The sequence below is a fragment of the Muntiacus reevesi genome, chromosome 1 (genome assembly GCF_963930625.1).
Source record: "Muntiacus reevesi chromosome 1, mMunRee1.1, whole genome shotgun sequence".
In the NCBI taxonomy this organism is placed as follows: domain Eukaryota; kingdom Metazoa; phylum Chordata; class Mammalia; order Artiodactyla; family Cervidae; genus Muntiacus; species Muntiacus reevesi.
The window spans coordinates 221143969-221161647 of record NC_089249.1 but is presented as its reverse complement, the minus strand read 5'-3'; the positions used below and the strand labels follow the sequence as shown (position 1 = coordinate 221161647).

Here is a 17679-nt window from a genome sequence, read left to right as displayed (position 1 = left end):
ACTCGGTGGACCCCATACTGGTCTGGCTCCAGGGACCTCGGGGCCTGGGGGTTGTGGGGAGCAAGCTCTGTGTCTCGATGATGGTGCAAGGGAGGTCATCAGGTAAGTGGAAGCGATTCTGAGCTGGCACCTGATGGGGATGGACCTGCCTGTGGGAGCGGGTGAGATGTGGGGGTGCTGGGCGGCAGACGGGCTGGGAGACTGCGGATGGACGGGCTGGGCAGGGAATCTGCACCGGTTCCTCTTGGCTTTTGATGGCTGAGAGTCCTTACCCCTCCTTTGTTTCTCAAGCACTTATTTTTTTAACGTGGTATGAGAGTCGGAAGCGACTTTGCGGCGGAGCAGCAGTAACGTTTCAGGTTGGCGTTTTCTTCTTGGTGTCCTTGGTGTCCCCTTTATTCCTGGCTTCTCTTGTTTGTCATTCTCACTTGTGTTCCCCAAACATGACATCTTTTTCTTTCCGACTGTGATTTTCTCTTTATGTTTGGATGTGATGTGGTATCTATCCTCTGTGGAGCTCCTGGGACCTGAGGGTCAGTGCATTTCATCACTGGTGGGGAGGTGGGGGGTGGGGATGGGGCTTCCCGGCTGGCTTGTCAGGTATTTCTGCTGCCCCTTCTGGGCTCTGCTCCTGCGTCCCCACTTGCCTGGCAGAGCCCAGGTTGTCCTCAGACTGTGCGTTTTCCTGTCTTCTCTGTGCTACTTGCCCCCTGGCCCTCCTTCCACTGCTCCTGGCCACTGTCTGGCCCATCTTTGACACACACATTGTGTATTTCTTATTGGTTAGTTTTTGGCTGTGCTGTGTCTTCATTGCTGCACGGACTTTCTCTAGCACGTGGGCTTCAGTAGTGTGTCCCCTGCTTTGGCAGGCAGATTCTTTACCACTGAGCCACCAGGGAAGCCCCTGGTTTAGGCATCTTGATGGTGAGCTGGCCCTGCCTACCTGTCTGCAGGTCCACTGGTGTCTATCCCAGACCTGCAGGCAGAATCACCACCTGCACCCAGGTTTCCTGCTCTGTCCTGGTGCTAGGAGATGCCTGCACTGGCCTCTAGGATGGACTTCTCACAGACAAGTGCCACTGTACCTTTACTACTACTGTTTTCTAGTTCATCCAGTGTTTTCTCCTCATAGCTGGAGTGGAGCTCTTTTGTGACCTACTTTCTAACCACACAAGGGGAGGTGGGTGCTCAGTCTGGGGGAGCCTTTCCCATAGGACATGGCAGGAGGTGACCCTGGTTCCCGTCACTCTGTTGAAGGAGCCGGCCATCAGCTAGGCCACAGAGGCTGGACCCACAAACAGCTCCCAGAGTGTGGGTGGGATGGAGGAGGTGGCTGCACGCAGACAGTTCTGGGCTAGGGCCTTGTCCTCCTTGGCCAAGGACCCTGGGCTTTGGAACAGGACTGGGCTGTACCCACAGCTCATATTTTCCTGGTTTGTGGTTCTGAGATGATGTACAGGACTCCCACTTAGATTTAAATCAGGTAAACAAACCTTTAAGGGTAAGTATATCCCATACAGTGGGACATACTTATATTAAAAGTGACTTGTTCACCTGGGATTCAGATTCACCTGAGTCCTGTGCACGCACTTGTTAGACCCAGCAACCCTCATCCTGGGCTGCTGTGAGTACAGAAAACCCAAGTTCCTGGTACTGCAGATGCCCCAGTGTTATTCTGAGGTTGTGCTGGGCTGTCACTTTGCCTCAGCATCTGGCAGAGCCCACTCCTGTGCCACCAGCCAGGAGGTTCAGGAACCTGTGTCTTCCCTCCATCTTGGGGGTCCAGCAGGTGGGCTTACCGCCCCCCCCTCCCCCCTGCACAGTAAAGTTGGGAGGGTGGGCGGTGGTGGCTGGAGTGTGGAGATGTCTGTGGGGGTACTGCCTGTGCACGCTGCCCCCAGTCCCTTCTGTGGTGGTGGGCTTGGATCCAGGCCTGTGTGAGCTCCTGGGAAGTGAACTCAGGTCTGCTCCCATGGATGGTCCCCAGGGGGTGAGACCCAGGATGGCTGTGGGGTGTTCGGAGAACGGAGGTTCTCGGCCTCCCTTGCTGCCTGTGCCACTTTTCCTCACCAGTCACCACCTGCCTGGAGGGACCAGGGTCGGTGACTTTGCAGTGCTTCCAGGTCTGCACTGTGTGCTGCTTGGTGGGGGGTGGGGGTGGAGGTCCTGGCTTTTCTGGCAGGGACGGAGGGGCGCCATGGGAGGGTGCCCTGGGAGCGTGCTCTTGTGCTTGGAGGCATGACCTGCCCCGCCTTCCTGCACTTCCTGAGGAGCAGGTGGAGACAGGTCTCTGGGCCTATGTTGTGTACCTGTGATCCTGTGGAGCTCTCGCTCTGGCTGCTGGGCCGGTTGTTGCTCATGGGCTCACCTGGGTTCTGAAGCAGCATTGGAGTGTCTGGTTGGTCTGTCCTGCCTCCTAAAGCTCCAGGCTGGGAATCAGCAGGCTGAAGGTAGAGCAGGGGAGGGAGGGAGCCTGCATGAAGGGCGACGTCACTAGGACCCGAGCTCCTGCATGTGGACTTGGAGCTGAACTGGAGGTTACCCTGTTCCTGACTGGACGGTCGTGCTGAGTCCTGGGAGCAACAGTGCTGCAATGCTAAGTTGCTTTAGTCGTGTCTGCCTCTTTGCAACCCTATGGACTATATCCAGCCAGGCTTCACTCTCCATGGGGTTTTCCAGGCAAGAATACTGGAGTGGGTTGCCATTTCCTTCTCCAGGGGATCTTCCTGACCCAGGGATTGAACCTGGGTCTCTTAAGTCTAAGCCCCAAGGGAAGTGCAGAGAGCGGCAGGGCTGGAGGTGCACTGGGGGTGTGTGTGTGGGGGGCACCTGCTGTGTGCTAGCCTCTCTGCTCACCCCCAGGCACCTCTTCCTGCATCTTCATGACACTGGAGCCAACCCCTAGTCCCTCAGGTGCAGCAAAGCAGCCCCGACGGCCAGGCAAGAGGGGAGGTGCTGTCTCTGGGAGATGCCGGCCGTGACCCAGCTAGGGTCGCAGCTATGTCAGTGTCTCCCAGCTTGGGCTCTGTCCTCAGGGTGGGCCTTGTTGGCCCGAGGTGGATTTCCTAGTTAGCCCTAATTCCAGCCCTGACCCGAATCCGTGCTGCTCTCACCATGTTGTGATCCCATCCCTGCCCACGTCAGCAGGGAGGGGAGGGCGGCCCGCTGTCCAGCCACCTGGCCTCCTGCTCCTTCCCACTCTGGGGCCCAACCCCATAGCCCCACGCCCAGGCTGCCCCTTCCAGCACAGGGTAGGTGCTTATTTCATCCATGCCTGTACCGTGCTGCACCTCCCTACCCTTGACTGAAAGTTTTAAGACCATAGGGAGGGGGGTGGCCAGGCTGATGTGGAAAGTGCCCAATAAAGATGCCGGATAATGTCCGTGTGACGTGTGACTCAGGCACCTACACAGGTATTTTGTCAGGTAATTCCACCGCTTGAATGAGTGAACTGACCAATGAATGAATGAATGATGCATGGACGGGGCCGCCCTTCCCAGTGTGAGTGTAGTCGGAGGAGCCCAAGGGCAGAGGCAGAGCCTTACCGGCAGGAGCACGTCAACCGGAGTCCAGAATTTCGAGAGCCCCGCCCCAACCTGAACCAGGTTCTGGCGACAGCCCCTCCCCCGCCCAGACCGAGGGAAGCCCTGCGGGCGAGTAATCTGATTCTTCGGAACGCCTGGGAGGAAGTGGGGATGAGGGAGGGAGCTACATTTTGAGGATGTGCCTTCGCCAGCTCCTGGGTGTGCGGTTGAAAGCGGGGGTTGCTGGGACGTCCCTCCCACTGTCTGCCACACCGCAGATGGAAAATCCAGGTCTGGTTTCCATGCGGAACCTGCTCAAGTCCTGGGAGTGGGCCGAGTTATTCTGAGTGTGTGTAGGGGCGGGGTCGTGGTGGTACTGGAGTCTGCTGACTGCTTAAGGAAAGTCGTTCCCGGGTTCGGGGGACTCGGTCCAGAGGCACCATGTCAACTCCACCGTCTGACCAGGGGTGGAAGAGCCACAGATGAACTGGGCATTGTCACCCTCCCCCACATACACTTTGCCTCTCTGCCGACCCCTGCTCCCTCAGGAAGGGGGCACTGAGTCCACCTCTCAGCTGCTTGACCTTGGAGGATGCTCCTCTCTGGACCTGGCTCCCTTCATCTCTGAAAAGGAGTCCGGGAACATCTCCGGTTTTCAGATTGTTGGCAGGGGTGGGGCTAGGGCCAGGCCTCTCGGCTTCAAACCCCAGCCCTGCCTCTTCTCACCATGTGACTTTGAGAGAGTGGCAGAAGCTCGCGTGTCCTCCCGTGTCCAGGGCTCTCCCGGAGGCGGTGACACTCCCCAACGCCTCTCATATGGTTGCGGCCCAAAGAATCCAGTGCGGGTGTGTCGAACCCCGGCACGTCCCAGCTCAGTCCTTGGGACCTGGAGGGGACGTAGGGCACAGGCCCTAAGTTTACCGTTTGCAGTGTGTGAGCAAGTCCTCCGGGCACGACTTGCTCCCTGTAAACGGGAGTGGGAAGTGTGCCACATGGGAGCAGGGCCTGGCACAAACAGGGTGGGCGTTGAGGAAATGACTTTCAAATGCCGGGGATGTATAAGGGCCACCAGGATTTTAAGCACCAGGAGGAAAGAAAGAAACCTTGCAGTTAAGCCACGACGCCCCATCGATTTGTAGACACTTCCTGGCTCAGAAGTATTCAGACGCGCACACAGGGGCTCGAGTGCCCCAAAGAGGAAACCGAGGCGCACCGAGGGTCCCGCAGGGACGGTCCTGGGGTTTCCGAGCTCCGTCCTCCACGCCCCGTCCTGCCGGCCGCCCCTCACACATTCCTTCGTTTGTTCGTTCTTTATCCCGACCCCAGACTCAGCCGATCCAATCCGTGGGTGCCCGGGGAGTGCGGCCGGACGCGGACGCTGCAGGGTGACCCCGGACTGGCGGTCCCCCGGCCTCAGCCTCCCGTGGGGGGCGGGGGGTATGCTGGGCGCCGACGACCCTGCCAGCTGCTAAACTCGCAACCCATCCTCCAGTCGCGGGCCGGTACCGACCCGGTTACCCACGCCCCTCCCCCGCCGCGGGCCGCGGGCGGGGCGGGGGCAGAGTCCACCCCCTCCCCGGGCGGCCCCGCCCCGCCCGCCCCTCCTGGGCCCTGCCCCCCTCATTTCCACCCCCTCCACCCCCGGGCTGGGCCGGGCTCGGATGCCATGTGACCCTGCGGCCCAGCCGGGACGCGACGGGACGCGGTGGGACGGGCGCCGGGGGTCGCGGGCGCGGCCCGGGCGGGGGCGGCATGGAGCGGAGGTGGGTCTTCGTACTGCTCGACGTGCTGTGCGTGCTGGTCGGTAAGAGTCTCAGGGGCCTGGGGGCGTGGGGGGACCCCTTTCCGGGCGGCCCTGTCCCCGATCCCCCCGAACTTTTGTAGGACCGGTGGGGGCCGCGGCCCCCACCCCTCGGAGGCCTCCGGAGGTGGACGGAGCCTCGGATCACCTCCTCGCCCCCACCACCGGCCCCGAAGTCTGCGCGCGCCCTCCAGGGCCTTGGTTTCCCCCGCGGGCCTCCGGTCGGTGGGGGTCGGTGCCCCCCCACCCCGCCACTTCGCGGCAGCAGGAAGTCGCCTCCGGGGCCGCTCGCCACACCTACCCCCTCCACCGCCCGCCTTGCCTGGCCAGGCCGGGCTGGTGATTCACGCGGGTGGCGGCCGGGTGAGGCTGGCAGGGTGGGGGGCGCCCTTATGGCCCTCCACCGCGAGCCATGCTCGCGTTGGCTGGTTTTGGGAGGGCGGAGCCCTGGCCGGGGGTGCCCGGGTGTTGGTGGGATTCGAACACTAGTCCTCCGGTCTCGGGCCCGGGAGAGAAACCGGGCCCCCGGCTGTTGTCAAACTGGGGGCCTCGGGGTGGCGCGGACCAAACCTGTCGGGCGGGTTTGCGGGCCAGGTTGGGGGAAGGGGCAGCCCCAGCCCCTCTCCCCCACCCCCCCAGGTCTCGGAAACAAAGGCTGAGTGTTTGCTCCGGGGCTGTGTGGACAATGGCCCCGGAATTCTACCCCCGGCGCAGGGAGGGGCCCCTCCAGCCTCAACTGCCCTCCCCCCAGTCTGGTTCCTGCGCCTCCGCTGGGACGGGAGGGGTCTGCCCTGGCTGCAGGCCGAGGCAGTTCCTCCCCCTACGTCCCAGAAGAGACTCTTTTGGGGAAGGGCCGGTTGGCAGTTGGAAGTCCTGGGAGAGGGGGTTGTGTGTGTCCGCCCACCTTGGGCATCCTTCCCTGAGCACTTCTTTAATCGTTTCTGTGGCACTTACTGTATACCAGACACTGTGACGCCTGTGATAATTAAACCTTTTCCTCCAGTCAGCCTGTGAGGGGGTGCTGCTGTGCCCCCCAGTTTCCACCCAGGGATGTTCGGCTTTCCTCTGGAGGTCACACAGCCGGGGGTGACTGAGCAGAGATTAGGTTGGGTGGGGTTGCCCGTGTGCCAGGGGACTGGGGCCCAGGCCGACGCAGCTCTCAGTCTAGAAGCTTCAGTACAGCAGTAATTCAGTTTTAGAAGGTGACAAGGGCCCTGAGGGAAACACGGGGGTCGACACCAGGTCAGGAAGGCTCGGGCGTGTCTGCCGTGGGGACACCTGAGCCGGAGCAGCTCAGGCAGAGGGAGGCAGCAGACTCCTGAATCCAAGGAGAGCCTGACCCCAGTTCTGACTGTATGTGTCCTAATCTCCAGGGGAAAGGGCTGGGCCTGGGGGAGAGGGGTTGGAGGTTGATTCACTGCCCCCCTGCCACAGGAACCCCCGTGGGAGCCCCTGCTCTGCTCAGGTTCTGGGAGTGGGGCTCGACTTGGTTTCTCAGCCTCTTCTAGCCCCCCGCCTCACCTGTCTGTCTCCATCCTGCCCCCTCTGCTCACCCCACCTAGCTCCCCCCAGCACCCGGCTCTCCAGACTCTCCGGCCTTTGTGCTGGCCGTCCCTTTGGGGGTGCTCTTTCCCAGATATCTTCTGAATTTCTAAGCCACCTTCCCCATGTGTCCTGCCCAACACGCCACTGACGGCCACAGCCACCTCCCAGTCATGCCATGCCTGTTACTTTTATTCCCGGCCCCTCAGCTCCATGAGCCAGATCTCTGTTCTCCACCAAGCCTTTCCTAGCATCACCCACCATCATGGGTGGTCCCCAAGGCCCAGAACGTGACCTTTGGAAGGGGGTGTGGCCCTGCCCTCCCCCTGCCCTGGTCACACCCTTTTTCACGTGTCACCTGCCCTGCCAGGGCCAGAGGGCACCCTGCTTGGGTTTGTCTCTGTGCCCCCACCCTGGGGAGGCGGGGAGCCCTGTGCCCCAGCTGCCCTTGGCTCCTGGGGCCTCTGGACTCTGGGGCTGCGGCTGTGCCAGACAGGGTCTGGTCATGACTAGTGACTCCTGAATGTACCTTTGGACTGAGCTCCCTGGCCTGGGCCGGGCCTGTCCGGTCCCTGTGTGGCTGGCTCAGGGACAGCGTGTGGATGCAGATGTCTCACCAGGTGTTCCTGGTCTCTGGCCAACCCTAGAACTACAAGCAGGGCGTCCTCCTTGTGTGTGTATGTGTGCTAAATCACTTAAGTAGTGTCCGATTCTTTGCGACCCTATGGACGGTAGCCTGCCAGATTCCTCTGTCCATGGGATTCTTCAGGCAAGAATACTGGAGAGGGTTGCCATGCCCTCTTCCAGGGGATCTTCCCAACGCAGGGATCGAACCCAAGTCTCTTACATCTCCTGCATTGGTAGGTGAGTTCTTTACCACTAGCACCACCTGGGAAGACACTTACCTCTGCAAGGCCCCACCTGAGAAGGCTCCAGAGACTAGTCCTTGATGATGACAGGCCCCCCAGGTGCTCACTGTGGGGGAGTGGTGTCTGGGGAGTCATTCAGGTATCAAAGGGTGATTGCAGATTACACAAGGTGAGGACCCTGGAGAAAGGCTGTGAGAGGGGCCCCAGGAGTGGGGCGGTCAGTGGGGAAGATGGGAGTCAGAACTGTTCTGGGCAGCCAGTGGGGCTATGAGCAGAGGCCCGGGTGGCTGCCTGCTGGATTTGGGCAGAGTGGAGGAGGCTGGAGGGAAGCAAGGGGTGGGAGAGGGTGGGCGGTGTGCAGGGGGTGGACACTTGGCCTGGGCAGGACCTGCGTGTTGATCTGATGATGAAGGGGAATCACAAGGGGTTTTAAGCAGGGTGGTGACCTCTCATTTACCATGAGGAAAGCTTCTCTTGACTGTTGGGTGGGCAGGGAGGTGAGGAGACCCGGAGGGAGGCTGAGGCCGGGTCCAAGTGCCGGACGAAGGCACAGCTGAGTGTGGGGCTCAGCTGGGGAGCAGCTATGGGGAGCACCTCGTGCCTACCGGCCTCCTCTCCCCCCACCCCCCCAGCCGCTCTGCCCTGCGCCATCCTGACGTTCGTCAACACTCCATACAAGCGAGGTTTCTACTGTGGAGATGACTCCATCCGATACCCCTACCGTCCAGACACCATCACCCATGGGCTCATGGCCGGGGTCATCATCACAGCCACTGTCATCCTTGTAAGGCAGGAGGGCGTGCGGGGTGGTGGCTGGGGCGTTGGCAGGTCCAGTCCTGCCCGGGGTGGCGTTTGTGTGGAAGAGAGCCCTCTTGGGGTCCCCAGCTCCCCGGTGACCTCAGAGAGGCTGGGAACGCTGAAGCCCCCGGCTGCTGCCCGCAGGTGTCGGCCGGGGAAGCCTACTTGGTGTACACGGACCGCCTCTACTCCCGCTCTGATTTCAACAACTACCTGGCCGCCCTCTACAAGGTGGTGGGGACGTTCCTGTTTGGGGCGGCAGTGAGCCAGTCCCTGACAGACCTGGCCAAGTACATGACCGGCCGACTGCGGCCCAACTTCCTGGCCGTGTGTGACCCTGACTGGAGCCGCGTCAACTGCTCGGCGTACGTGCAGGTGGAGGTGTGCAGGGGGAGCCCTGCTAACGTCACGGAGTCCAGGTGGGCAGTGCTTGGACCACAGATGCCCCACCCGGGAGGAGGGTGGGGGTTGCAGAAGGGCCCTCAGGAGCTGGGTATTTCGGGGTGAGCTGCCAGGTTGAGAAGGTGCGGAGAACGGGCAGGAGCAAGGCCTGGAGGTGCCTGCGCCTGCATCATGCCAGCAGGGAGCTTAGGTGGGGCTGGGGTATCTCGCCGTGGGGCTGTGGTATCGCGCCCTGGGGCAGAGCAGGAGGTGTCAGGAGGGGTGACCCACCTCCCCGAAATGTCAAGCCCCCACCCTCACATTCTGCTCTGTCCTCTCACCATCTCTACTGGTGAACTTTTCATTTGATTGATGTCCTATTTTCCTTCTTTAAAAATTTAATAAAATTCCCAACACATAAAATCCACCAATTTAACCATCTTAATGTGCACAACTTGTTGATTTCTAGTGCATTCCCAGTCCTGTGCATCCATCCCCACTCTAATATTCTAGAATATTCTCATCACACACACACAAAGCCCACACCCCTGAACTGTCACCCCCACCCCAGCCCCTGACAACCAGGAACCCACTCTCTGTCTGTGGATCAGCTTGTTTTGAACATTTCCTATCAGTGGAATCACACCCTCTGTCCTTTCAGGTCTGGATTCTGCAGTGTTTCCAAGTTTAGGTGCTTGTATCTATTTAGGTGTTGTTATATCTCTGGATGGATTGATCCTTTTCTAACAGTGAATTGTCCTTTGTCTTGTTATTTGTTTTCTATATATTGTATCTTTTTAAAAAATTTCTCCATTACTGCTTTTTTTCCCCATTACTGCTTTTTCTGTTCATAGGTACTTACTGTGCAAAATGTTTGCAGCCATATATGTCCACCCCCTTATGAGGTTATTGTCACAGGTTTTATCTTTATACATCATGTACTCATCAGCATAGATTTATAATAACTGTTTTACATGGTTTTTAAAAAATTAAGCTATATTTGCCATGCTAAGTCACCCCAGTTTTGTCTGATTCTTTGCGACCCAATGGGCTGGTAGCCCACCAGGCTCCTCCGTTCATGGAATTTCCCAGGCGAGAATACTGGAGTGGGTTCCCATGTCCTTCTCCAGGGGATCTTCCCGACCAAGGGAAGGAGTCTCCTTCATTGCAGGCAGATTCTTTTAGCCACTGAGCCACCAGGGAAATCCTGTCCTCCAGGGGATCTACCCAACTCAGGGATTGGATGCGCGTCTCTTATGTCTCCTGCATTGGCAGGTGGGTTCTTTACCACTAGTGCCACCTGGGAAGCCCGTAGTTGCCACGTTGTATTACTTTCAGATGTACAACATAATGATGTGATATCTACTGTGGAATGATAGTTAGTCTAGTTTTTTTTTCTTTAGTCTAGCTGATTTTTTTTTTTCTAAATCATGTAGGGAAAAATAGGATCATACACCAGAATACATTCACACTGCTGTTTATGTTTGGTAATTACTTTTACTGGTGTCTTTTGTGTCTTTTTTGTAGATTTTAGTTACTGACTAGTATCCTTCATTCCTCCATGGAAGACTCCCTTTAGCATTTCTCATAGAGCTTATAGGCGTATCAGCTATGGATTTTATTGGTTCTTGTTTGTTTGTAAATGTCTAAACTTCTTTTTATTTTTATAGGATCATTTTGCCACATGTAGAATTCATGATTCACAGGCTTTTCTCTTTTAGTACTTGGAATCCTTCTGGTCTCCATGGTTTCTGATGGGAAATTAACTGTTCATTTTATTGAGGATTTCTTGTACACAATGAATGCCTTCCCTTGCAGCTCTCAAGATCTTCACCATTTTTTGGTAGCCTGACTGTGCTGTGCTGTCTTAGAGTTTATCCTGTTTGGAGTTCATTGAGCCTTTGGGTTGTGTGGATGGATGTTTGTCATCAAATGTGGGAAGTTTTTAGGCATTTCCTCTTCAAATATTCTTTCTGTCCCTTTCTCTGGTCTCCTTTTGGGACTCCTGTTGTACATATGTTGGTACATTGGATGGTGTTCCACAAGACTGGAGTTCATTGAACTTTCTCCATTCTTTTCATTTTTTGTTCCTTAGACCAAAAGTCTCGATTGACCTGTCTCCATGTTCACATGCTCTTCTGCCTGCACAGGTCTGCTTTTGAACCCCTCTAGTGATTTCATCTTCCACATACTATAGTTTTGAACTCCAGAATTTCTATTTGATTCCTTTTTACAACTTCTGTTTCTTTTTGGTACTCTCTTATTAGATCAGACATCATTCTCACTTAGCTCTCTGAACATATTTTAAATGGCAGATTAAAAGTCTTTATCTACCAAACTTAAAAAAAAAGCCTTTATCTAGTAAGTCTGATATCTGAGTTTCTTAGCGACTGCTTCTAGTAATAGACTTTTTTCCCCTGAGCATTTCCCACATTTTTTGTGCATCTATTATAAATATTTATTGTTGTTGAAAACTTGGCATTTTTTTGTTTTACATAAATATATTTAAATTGTTTATTTATTTACTTATTTTGCTGCACCAGGTCTATCTTAGTTGTAGCATGTGGGATCTAGATCCCTGACCAAGGATGGAACTGGGCCCCCTGCATTGGGAGTGGGGAGGCTTAGCCACTGGATTGCCAGGGAAGTCCCTGGGCATTTTCTTTAAATTAATTAATTAATTTTAATTGGATGATAATTATAATATTGTGATGGTTTTTGCCATACATCAACATGAATTGGCTACAGGTATGTATGTGTCCCCTTTCCCAGAGCATTTTTAATGTTGTAATGTAGCATACATATGCATGATGTAGCATACACACGCGTGATGTAGCATACATACGTGTGATGTAGCATACATACATATAATGTAGCATACATCTGGAAATCAGATTCTTCTGTTGTTTTTGCTGTTTGTTGTCCTTGGTTGTTTGCTAGGTAAGTGTTCTGAACTAATTTTGTAAAGTCTTTGTTCTTTGTCATGAGTGGCCGTGAAGTTGTGCTATTAGCTGAGTGATAAGCTAGAGAGTGGACAGATATGTCCTTAAATACCTGGAACCATGGAAGAAAAGCTTTCATCTTACAGATGGGCTTTGTGTGCCGTGTGGGATACGTGAACGTTGAGGTGTGTGTGTTGGGGTGCGTGTGCCACGCTGGGGTGTGTGAGCCATGTTGGAGTCTGTGTACTGGGGTGTGTGTGTATCGGAGTGGGTGTGCTGTGTGGGGTGTGTGTGTGTGTTGGGGTATGTGTGCTGTGTGGGGTATGTGTGTGTCGGAGTGGGTGTGCTGTGTGGGGTGTGTGTGTGTTGGGGTTTGTGTGCTGTGTTGGGGTACGTGTGCCCTGTGGGTGTGTGTGTGTTGGGGTGTGTGTGTGTCGGAGTGGGTGTGCTGTGTGGGGTGTGTCTGTGTTGGGGTGCGTTGCTGTGTTGGGGTATGTATGCCATGTGGGGTGTGTGTGTGTTGGGGTTTGTGTGCTGTGTTGGGGTACGTGTGCCCTGTGGGTGTGTGTGTGTTGGGGTGTGTGTGCTGTGTGGGTATGTGTGTGTTGGGGTGTGTGTGCTGTGTGGGGTATGTGTGTGTTGGGGTGTGTGTGCTGTGTTGGGGTACATGTGCCCTGTGGGTGTGTGTGTGTTGGGGTGTGTGTGTGTCGGAGTGGGTGTGCTGTGTGGGGTGTGTCTGTGTTGGGGTGCGTTGCTGTGTTGGGGTATGTATGCCATGTGGGGTGTGTGTGTGTTGGGGTTTGTGTGCTGTGTTGGGGTACGTGTGCCCTGTGGGTGTGTGTGTGTTGGGGTGTGTGTGCTGTGTGGGTACGTGTATATGTTGGGTACATGTGCCATGTGGACCGTGTCAACTGACATGTCTGCGAGTTGGCCAGAGCGGAGAGAGGAGCACCTTGGCAGGTCTTTGCTGATGGGCCCAGCCTGGCCCCCAGATTCCCAGCCTCGTTCTGCGGAGCAGCTCAGCCTGGCCTTTCCTCTCGGCTTCTTGGCTAGCCTTCTCATCCTGCTGTGTTTACTGTCCCAGGCAGTGGTGACTGTTGCATTTGCTGTCAGTGTTTATGGCCAGTGCTCCATGGAGGCACCGGTCAGGACCACACAGTCTCAGGCGTTGGAGGTAGGTCTCCTCCTTTCTCTGGTTCACATGCCACCACCAGTCTGGTTCTGGCTGCTGTCAGTTTTCCAGTTGCTTTCATGGGGTGGGGTCTCTCAATCTGCCATTTTCTTTCTTGTCCATTGATGTTCTTTGTTGCTGCTCAGCTGTTCAGTTGTGTCTGATTCCTCATGACCCCATGGACTGCACCATACCAGGCTTCCCTGTCCTTCACCATCTCCTGGAGCTTGCTCAAACTCATGTCCATTGAGTTGGTGATGCCATCCAACCATCTCATTTTCTGTTGTCCTCTTCCTGTCTTCAGTCTTTCCCAGAATCAGGATCTTTTCTAGTGAGTTGGCTCTTTGCATCAGGTGGCCAAAGAATTGCAACTTCAGCTTCAGCATCAGTCCTTCCAGTGAATATTCAGGGTTGATTTCCTTTAGGATTGACTGGTTTGATCTCCTTGCAGTCCACGGGACTCTCAAGTGTCTTCCCTAGCACCACAGTTCAAAAGCATCAATTTTTCAGTGCTCAGCTTTCTTTATGGTCCAACTCACATCCATACTTGACTACTGGAAAAACCATAGCTTTTACTATGCAGACATTTGTTGGCATAGTAATGTCTCTGCTTTTAAATACATTGTCTAGGTTTGTCATAGCTTTTCTTCCAAGGAACAAGTGTCTTTTAATTTTATGGCTGCAGTCACCGTCCTCAGTGATTTTAGAGCCCAAGAGAATAAAGTCTGTCACTATTTCCATTTTCCCCCCATCTATTTGTCATGAGTTGATGGGACTAGATGCCAGGATCTTTGTTTTTTGAATGTTAAGTTTTAAGCCAGCTTTTTCACTCTCCTCTTTCACCTTCATCAAGAGGCTCTTTAGTTCCGCTTTACTTTCTGCCGTAAGGGTGGTGTCATCTGCTTATCTGAGGTTATTGATATTTCTCCTGGCAGTCTTGATTCCAACTTGAGCTTCTTCCAGCCTGTGATTTCGCATGCTGTACTCTGCATATAAGTTAAACAAGCAAGGAGACAATATACAGCCTTGACTTATTCCTCTGATGTCCTTTGTTAAAACTTGACATTCTATAAAAAGAAAATGCAAACCTTATATCAGTGAGCACAGGTGGAAAATAATCTTGAGAAGAAACACAGTGAAAGTGGAACTGCTGTCTGGACCCAGTTGTCGACCCTGGGTTCTGCCTTCAGGGCCTGAAGCAGCTTCGTGGTGATGCCTTAAAGCCCATGAGACTTGACCACATGGTCAGAAAATTGGAAAGGGAAGGACTGAGGGCATCTAGCACTGGCAGCGTTTTTATATAAAGTCCTCCTGGACCCTGGGGGGGAGGCGGGGGCCGGGTGTCTGGAGGCTGAGGACAGAGTAAGCCCTCTGGCTGCCCTCCTCACACCGCCCCATGACCCCCACCACCCTCTCTCTCTCAGGTTGTCCTTCTACTCCGGACACTCCTCCTTTGGCATGTACTGCATGGTATTCTTGGCGGTGAGTCTGCTGTCTGTGACTGGCGTGTTGTGGCCGTGGCCAGCCCTTCCCTGGGCCTTGGGAGAGCCAGGGCGGAGGTGGAGGTTCAGGTTCTGCTGTGTTGATAAAAACTGGGGGTCCCGTGTCTGGGGATTCTAGGCTTGTGGCCCCAGGGTTGCCGTCCATGCGTCGGGCAGGGTGGGCCTGGTGGGTGCCCGACTGACTGCTCTCGGACCCCAGCTCTACGTGCAGGCCCGGCTCTGCTGGAAGTGGGCACGGCTGCTGCGGCCCACCGTTCAGTTCTTCCTGGTAGCCTTCGCCCTGTACGTGGGCTACACCCGCGTGTCTGACCACAAACACCACTGGAGTGACGTTCTCGTCGGCCTCCTGCAGGGGGCGCTGGTGGCCAGCCTCACTGTGAGCTCCCAGGCCCCGACCCCCTGCCCTGACCAGAGACCCCACTCTGGGACCCCTGCTCTCTCTGGGCCGCCTCTCCCAGACCCTTGCCCTGTGCTCCCATCTTCCCCTAAGACTCCAACTCTGCTCTCTCATTGACCTGTCAAGATACCCCTCAACTCCTGGGCTCCCCTGCCCCACTGTACCCAGCCTGCCTGGCCTGTCCTGTTCCCCCCAGGCAGCTCCTGCCTTCCTCTTCTCTGCCAGGTCCGGTACGTCTCCGACTTCTTCAAAGCTCGGCCCCCGCAGCACTGCCCGGAGGAGGAAGAACTGGAACGGAAGCCCAGTCTGTCGCTGACGTTGGCCCTGGCCGAAACTGACCACAACCACTACGGGTACCCTGTGTCCTCCTCCTGAGGCAGGAGCTGCGTCCAGCTGGGGCTCCGGTGGGGGCAGCGTGTCCATGGTCCTGGCAGGCCCCTCATCTAGCACCGTGGTGAGGGCTCTGCACAGGCCCCAGGCTGGATCCTGGCAGGGGCTCCACTAACCCCACCTTCTGTGCACTGGACCAGGGGTCTGAGGGTGCCTGGGGCAGCCCCAGCATTTGGAGGGGAACCCTTCCTCAGAGTCCCCATCTTTTGTTGGCTTAGGGAAGGGACTGAAAGATCCTGACGGATGCTGTTTTTGTAAAATGTAATGTATACTTGGGTTTTTAGTAAAATAGGGCATTTGCTTGACAAATGTTATCAGTACCTGTTTCTTGTGGCCATTCTGAGGACTCTTCCTACAGCGGCGGTGGTGGGGGGCTTGCTGGTCGGGGGCTTAGCTGAGCCCAGGTGTGGGCATAGCTGGGTGGGTCAGCCATGCCTGGGTTGCTACTCTGGTCTCATGGACGGGAGGTAAGTGGAAGGAAAGCTGACTGCCAGACTGGCCCAGTCTACTGCAGGCCCGCGCTAAGGTTGAGGGTCACCCTGCAGAGGGAGGGAGCCTTGAACAAAAGGCACCTGCTCTTGTTTGGCCCCCAAGGCCTGAGAGGCTAGGAGAGGCCTGAGTCCTGGTTGGGCGGAGAAGCGTCTCCACAGTAAGGAGGTGTCTGCTGAGGGACCCGGAGCCGGCCAGAGATTCGGATGTGGGTAGGAGCGTGGCTAGCACCCCAGAGACGACTGTGTGCAGGGCTGTGTCCAGGTCCAGTGAGGGGGCAGTTCCCCATTCTCCAGGATTGTTATGTGGAAGATGACATGTGCTGTTTGGTCCTGGAGCAGGCTCCTTGTCCCATTTCTGCTCAGGGATATATGCACCCCCTTCCCACCCAGGCCTCAGAGTCGCTCCCCTTGAATGACCAGGACCCCTGCTCCCCAGTTGTCCCATCTCAGCAGTGCCCACCTGCAGCTGAGCCCCTGAAGCTCCCAGTCCCCCCACTCCCTCAGTCTGGAGGACTCGCTGAAGCCGACCCCTCCCCTCCCGCTGCATGGACCCTGTGTATGTAGCCCCTCTGTCCTCTGCCCTGGAGTGGGAACCCCTCCCTTACTGGCTACATCAGTGAATGTCAGGGAAGCAGCACGGATGTGGCCACAAACACACCTCAAAAAGGGAAAATGGGTTTGAAACCTCAGTGTGGGGGAGAGTTTGTAATTCGGAAAAATTTAGAGAACGGGCAGTGGAGGGAAGCATGGGCCCAAGTGGGAGTCAGGAAGTGAAGCAGACAGCAAGGGCTGGACTCCCTGCACCAGGGAGGTGTCCAAGGTGACACGAGCTTCTGGGCCTGGCCACTGATGGGCTGGTGTCCCTGAAACTTTCTGAGCACACAGAACTCATCTGTGCAGTCACAGTGTAAGTAGGAAATTTAATCTTCATCAAAGATCTGAGCAAATTGGGTGGTTTCTTTTTAAGTGTCTGTTTCCATTTTATCTGCACCGAGAACCCATTCTTATTCTGAAGCCCTTGCAGGACTGAGCAGGATAACTTAATGCTTGGAGGCAGACATGGAGCCTAGCAGCCCTCCCTGGAGATGAAGAACTCCATTGCCCCAATGACCTTGAGGAGCAGAAGAAGCTCAGGAGGAGGGAGATGAATGTATGGTTCTTGGCCTTGACTCTGGGAGGGTCTCGGGTTCAACAAAGACCCCAAGGAGCCACAGCATGAGAGCAGAGTCTAGTCCATCCCCAAAGGGTCCTCAGGCAGCTCACAGCCCTTGGGGAGTAGTGCTTGAACTGGCCTGCATCTTATGAGAAGAGCAGAGATGCTGTGTCTCAGGTTCACTGATTCTTACGAATCCAGGCGTCAGTATATGATCACACTAGAACACTGGGACATATTGCTACACCCAGATGGAGCTATGGGAAGCTCTTATGTGTAATCTGAGGTTTATGCTCCTTTTGGTTCTACAGCAAAAATTGTACTTTTCTTTTTTCCTCTATACAGTGGGGGATGGTGGTGGTGGTATTTAGATGATTCTCATGGGCAGCTCCTAGATTCTTAGCTAGGTAGATATCATTTCTCATGGCATGCTCCCCATGTTCAATATCCCCCTACCGTCAGATGTTAATAGGCTTTGGAAAACCCCTCCTAACTTGAGTATTGAACCATATGCAGGAATTGCTGTTGTTTGTGAGGTGTGGCACAGTGCTGTGGTTTTGTGGGAAGTCATCCTTGCTTTTTTATAGGTGCATACTGAAGAGTACTTGGAGGAGGAAATGTCAACTCACTCCAGTATTCCTGCCTGGAAAATCTCATGGACAGAGGAGCCTGGCGGGCTATAGTTCATGTCATTGCAAAGAGTCAGACATGACTGAGT

General features: G+C 55.4%; 1 protein-coding gene across 4 annotated transcripts; it reads left to right on the top strand.

Annotated features, from left to right (window-relative positions):
• Window positions 1–5165: 5165 nt before the first annotated feature.
• On the top strand, window positions 5166–15626 carry PLPP2 (phospholipid phosphatase 2). Of its 4 annotated transcripts, none has more exons than XM_065918397.1 (6): window positions 5166–5287; window positions 8369–8520; window positions 8679–8953; window positions 14453–14510; window positions 14730–14906; window positions 15153–15626. In XM_065918397.1, exons 2-6 carry the CDS (start codon window positions 8485–8487, stop codon window positions 15300–15302), a joined length of 696 nt encoding a protein of 231 aa, XP_065774469.1. In that variant the 5' UTR covers window positions 5166–5287; window positions 8369–8484; the 3' UTR covers window positions 15303–15626. The 4 variants fall into 4 exon arrangements, with proteins under 4 accessions (XP_065774469.1, XP_065774467.1, XP_065774468.1 ...); XM_065918395.1 differs by having other exon boundaries at window positions 5171–5328; XM_065918394.1 differs by lacking the exon at window positions 5166–5287 and adding an exon at window positions 5950–7731.
• Window positions 15627–17679: the final 2053 nt, after the last annotated feature.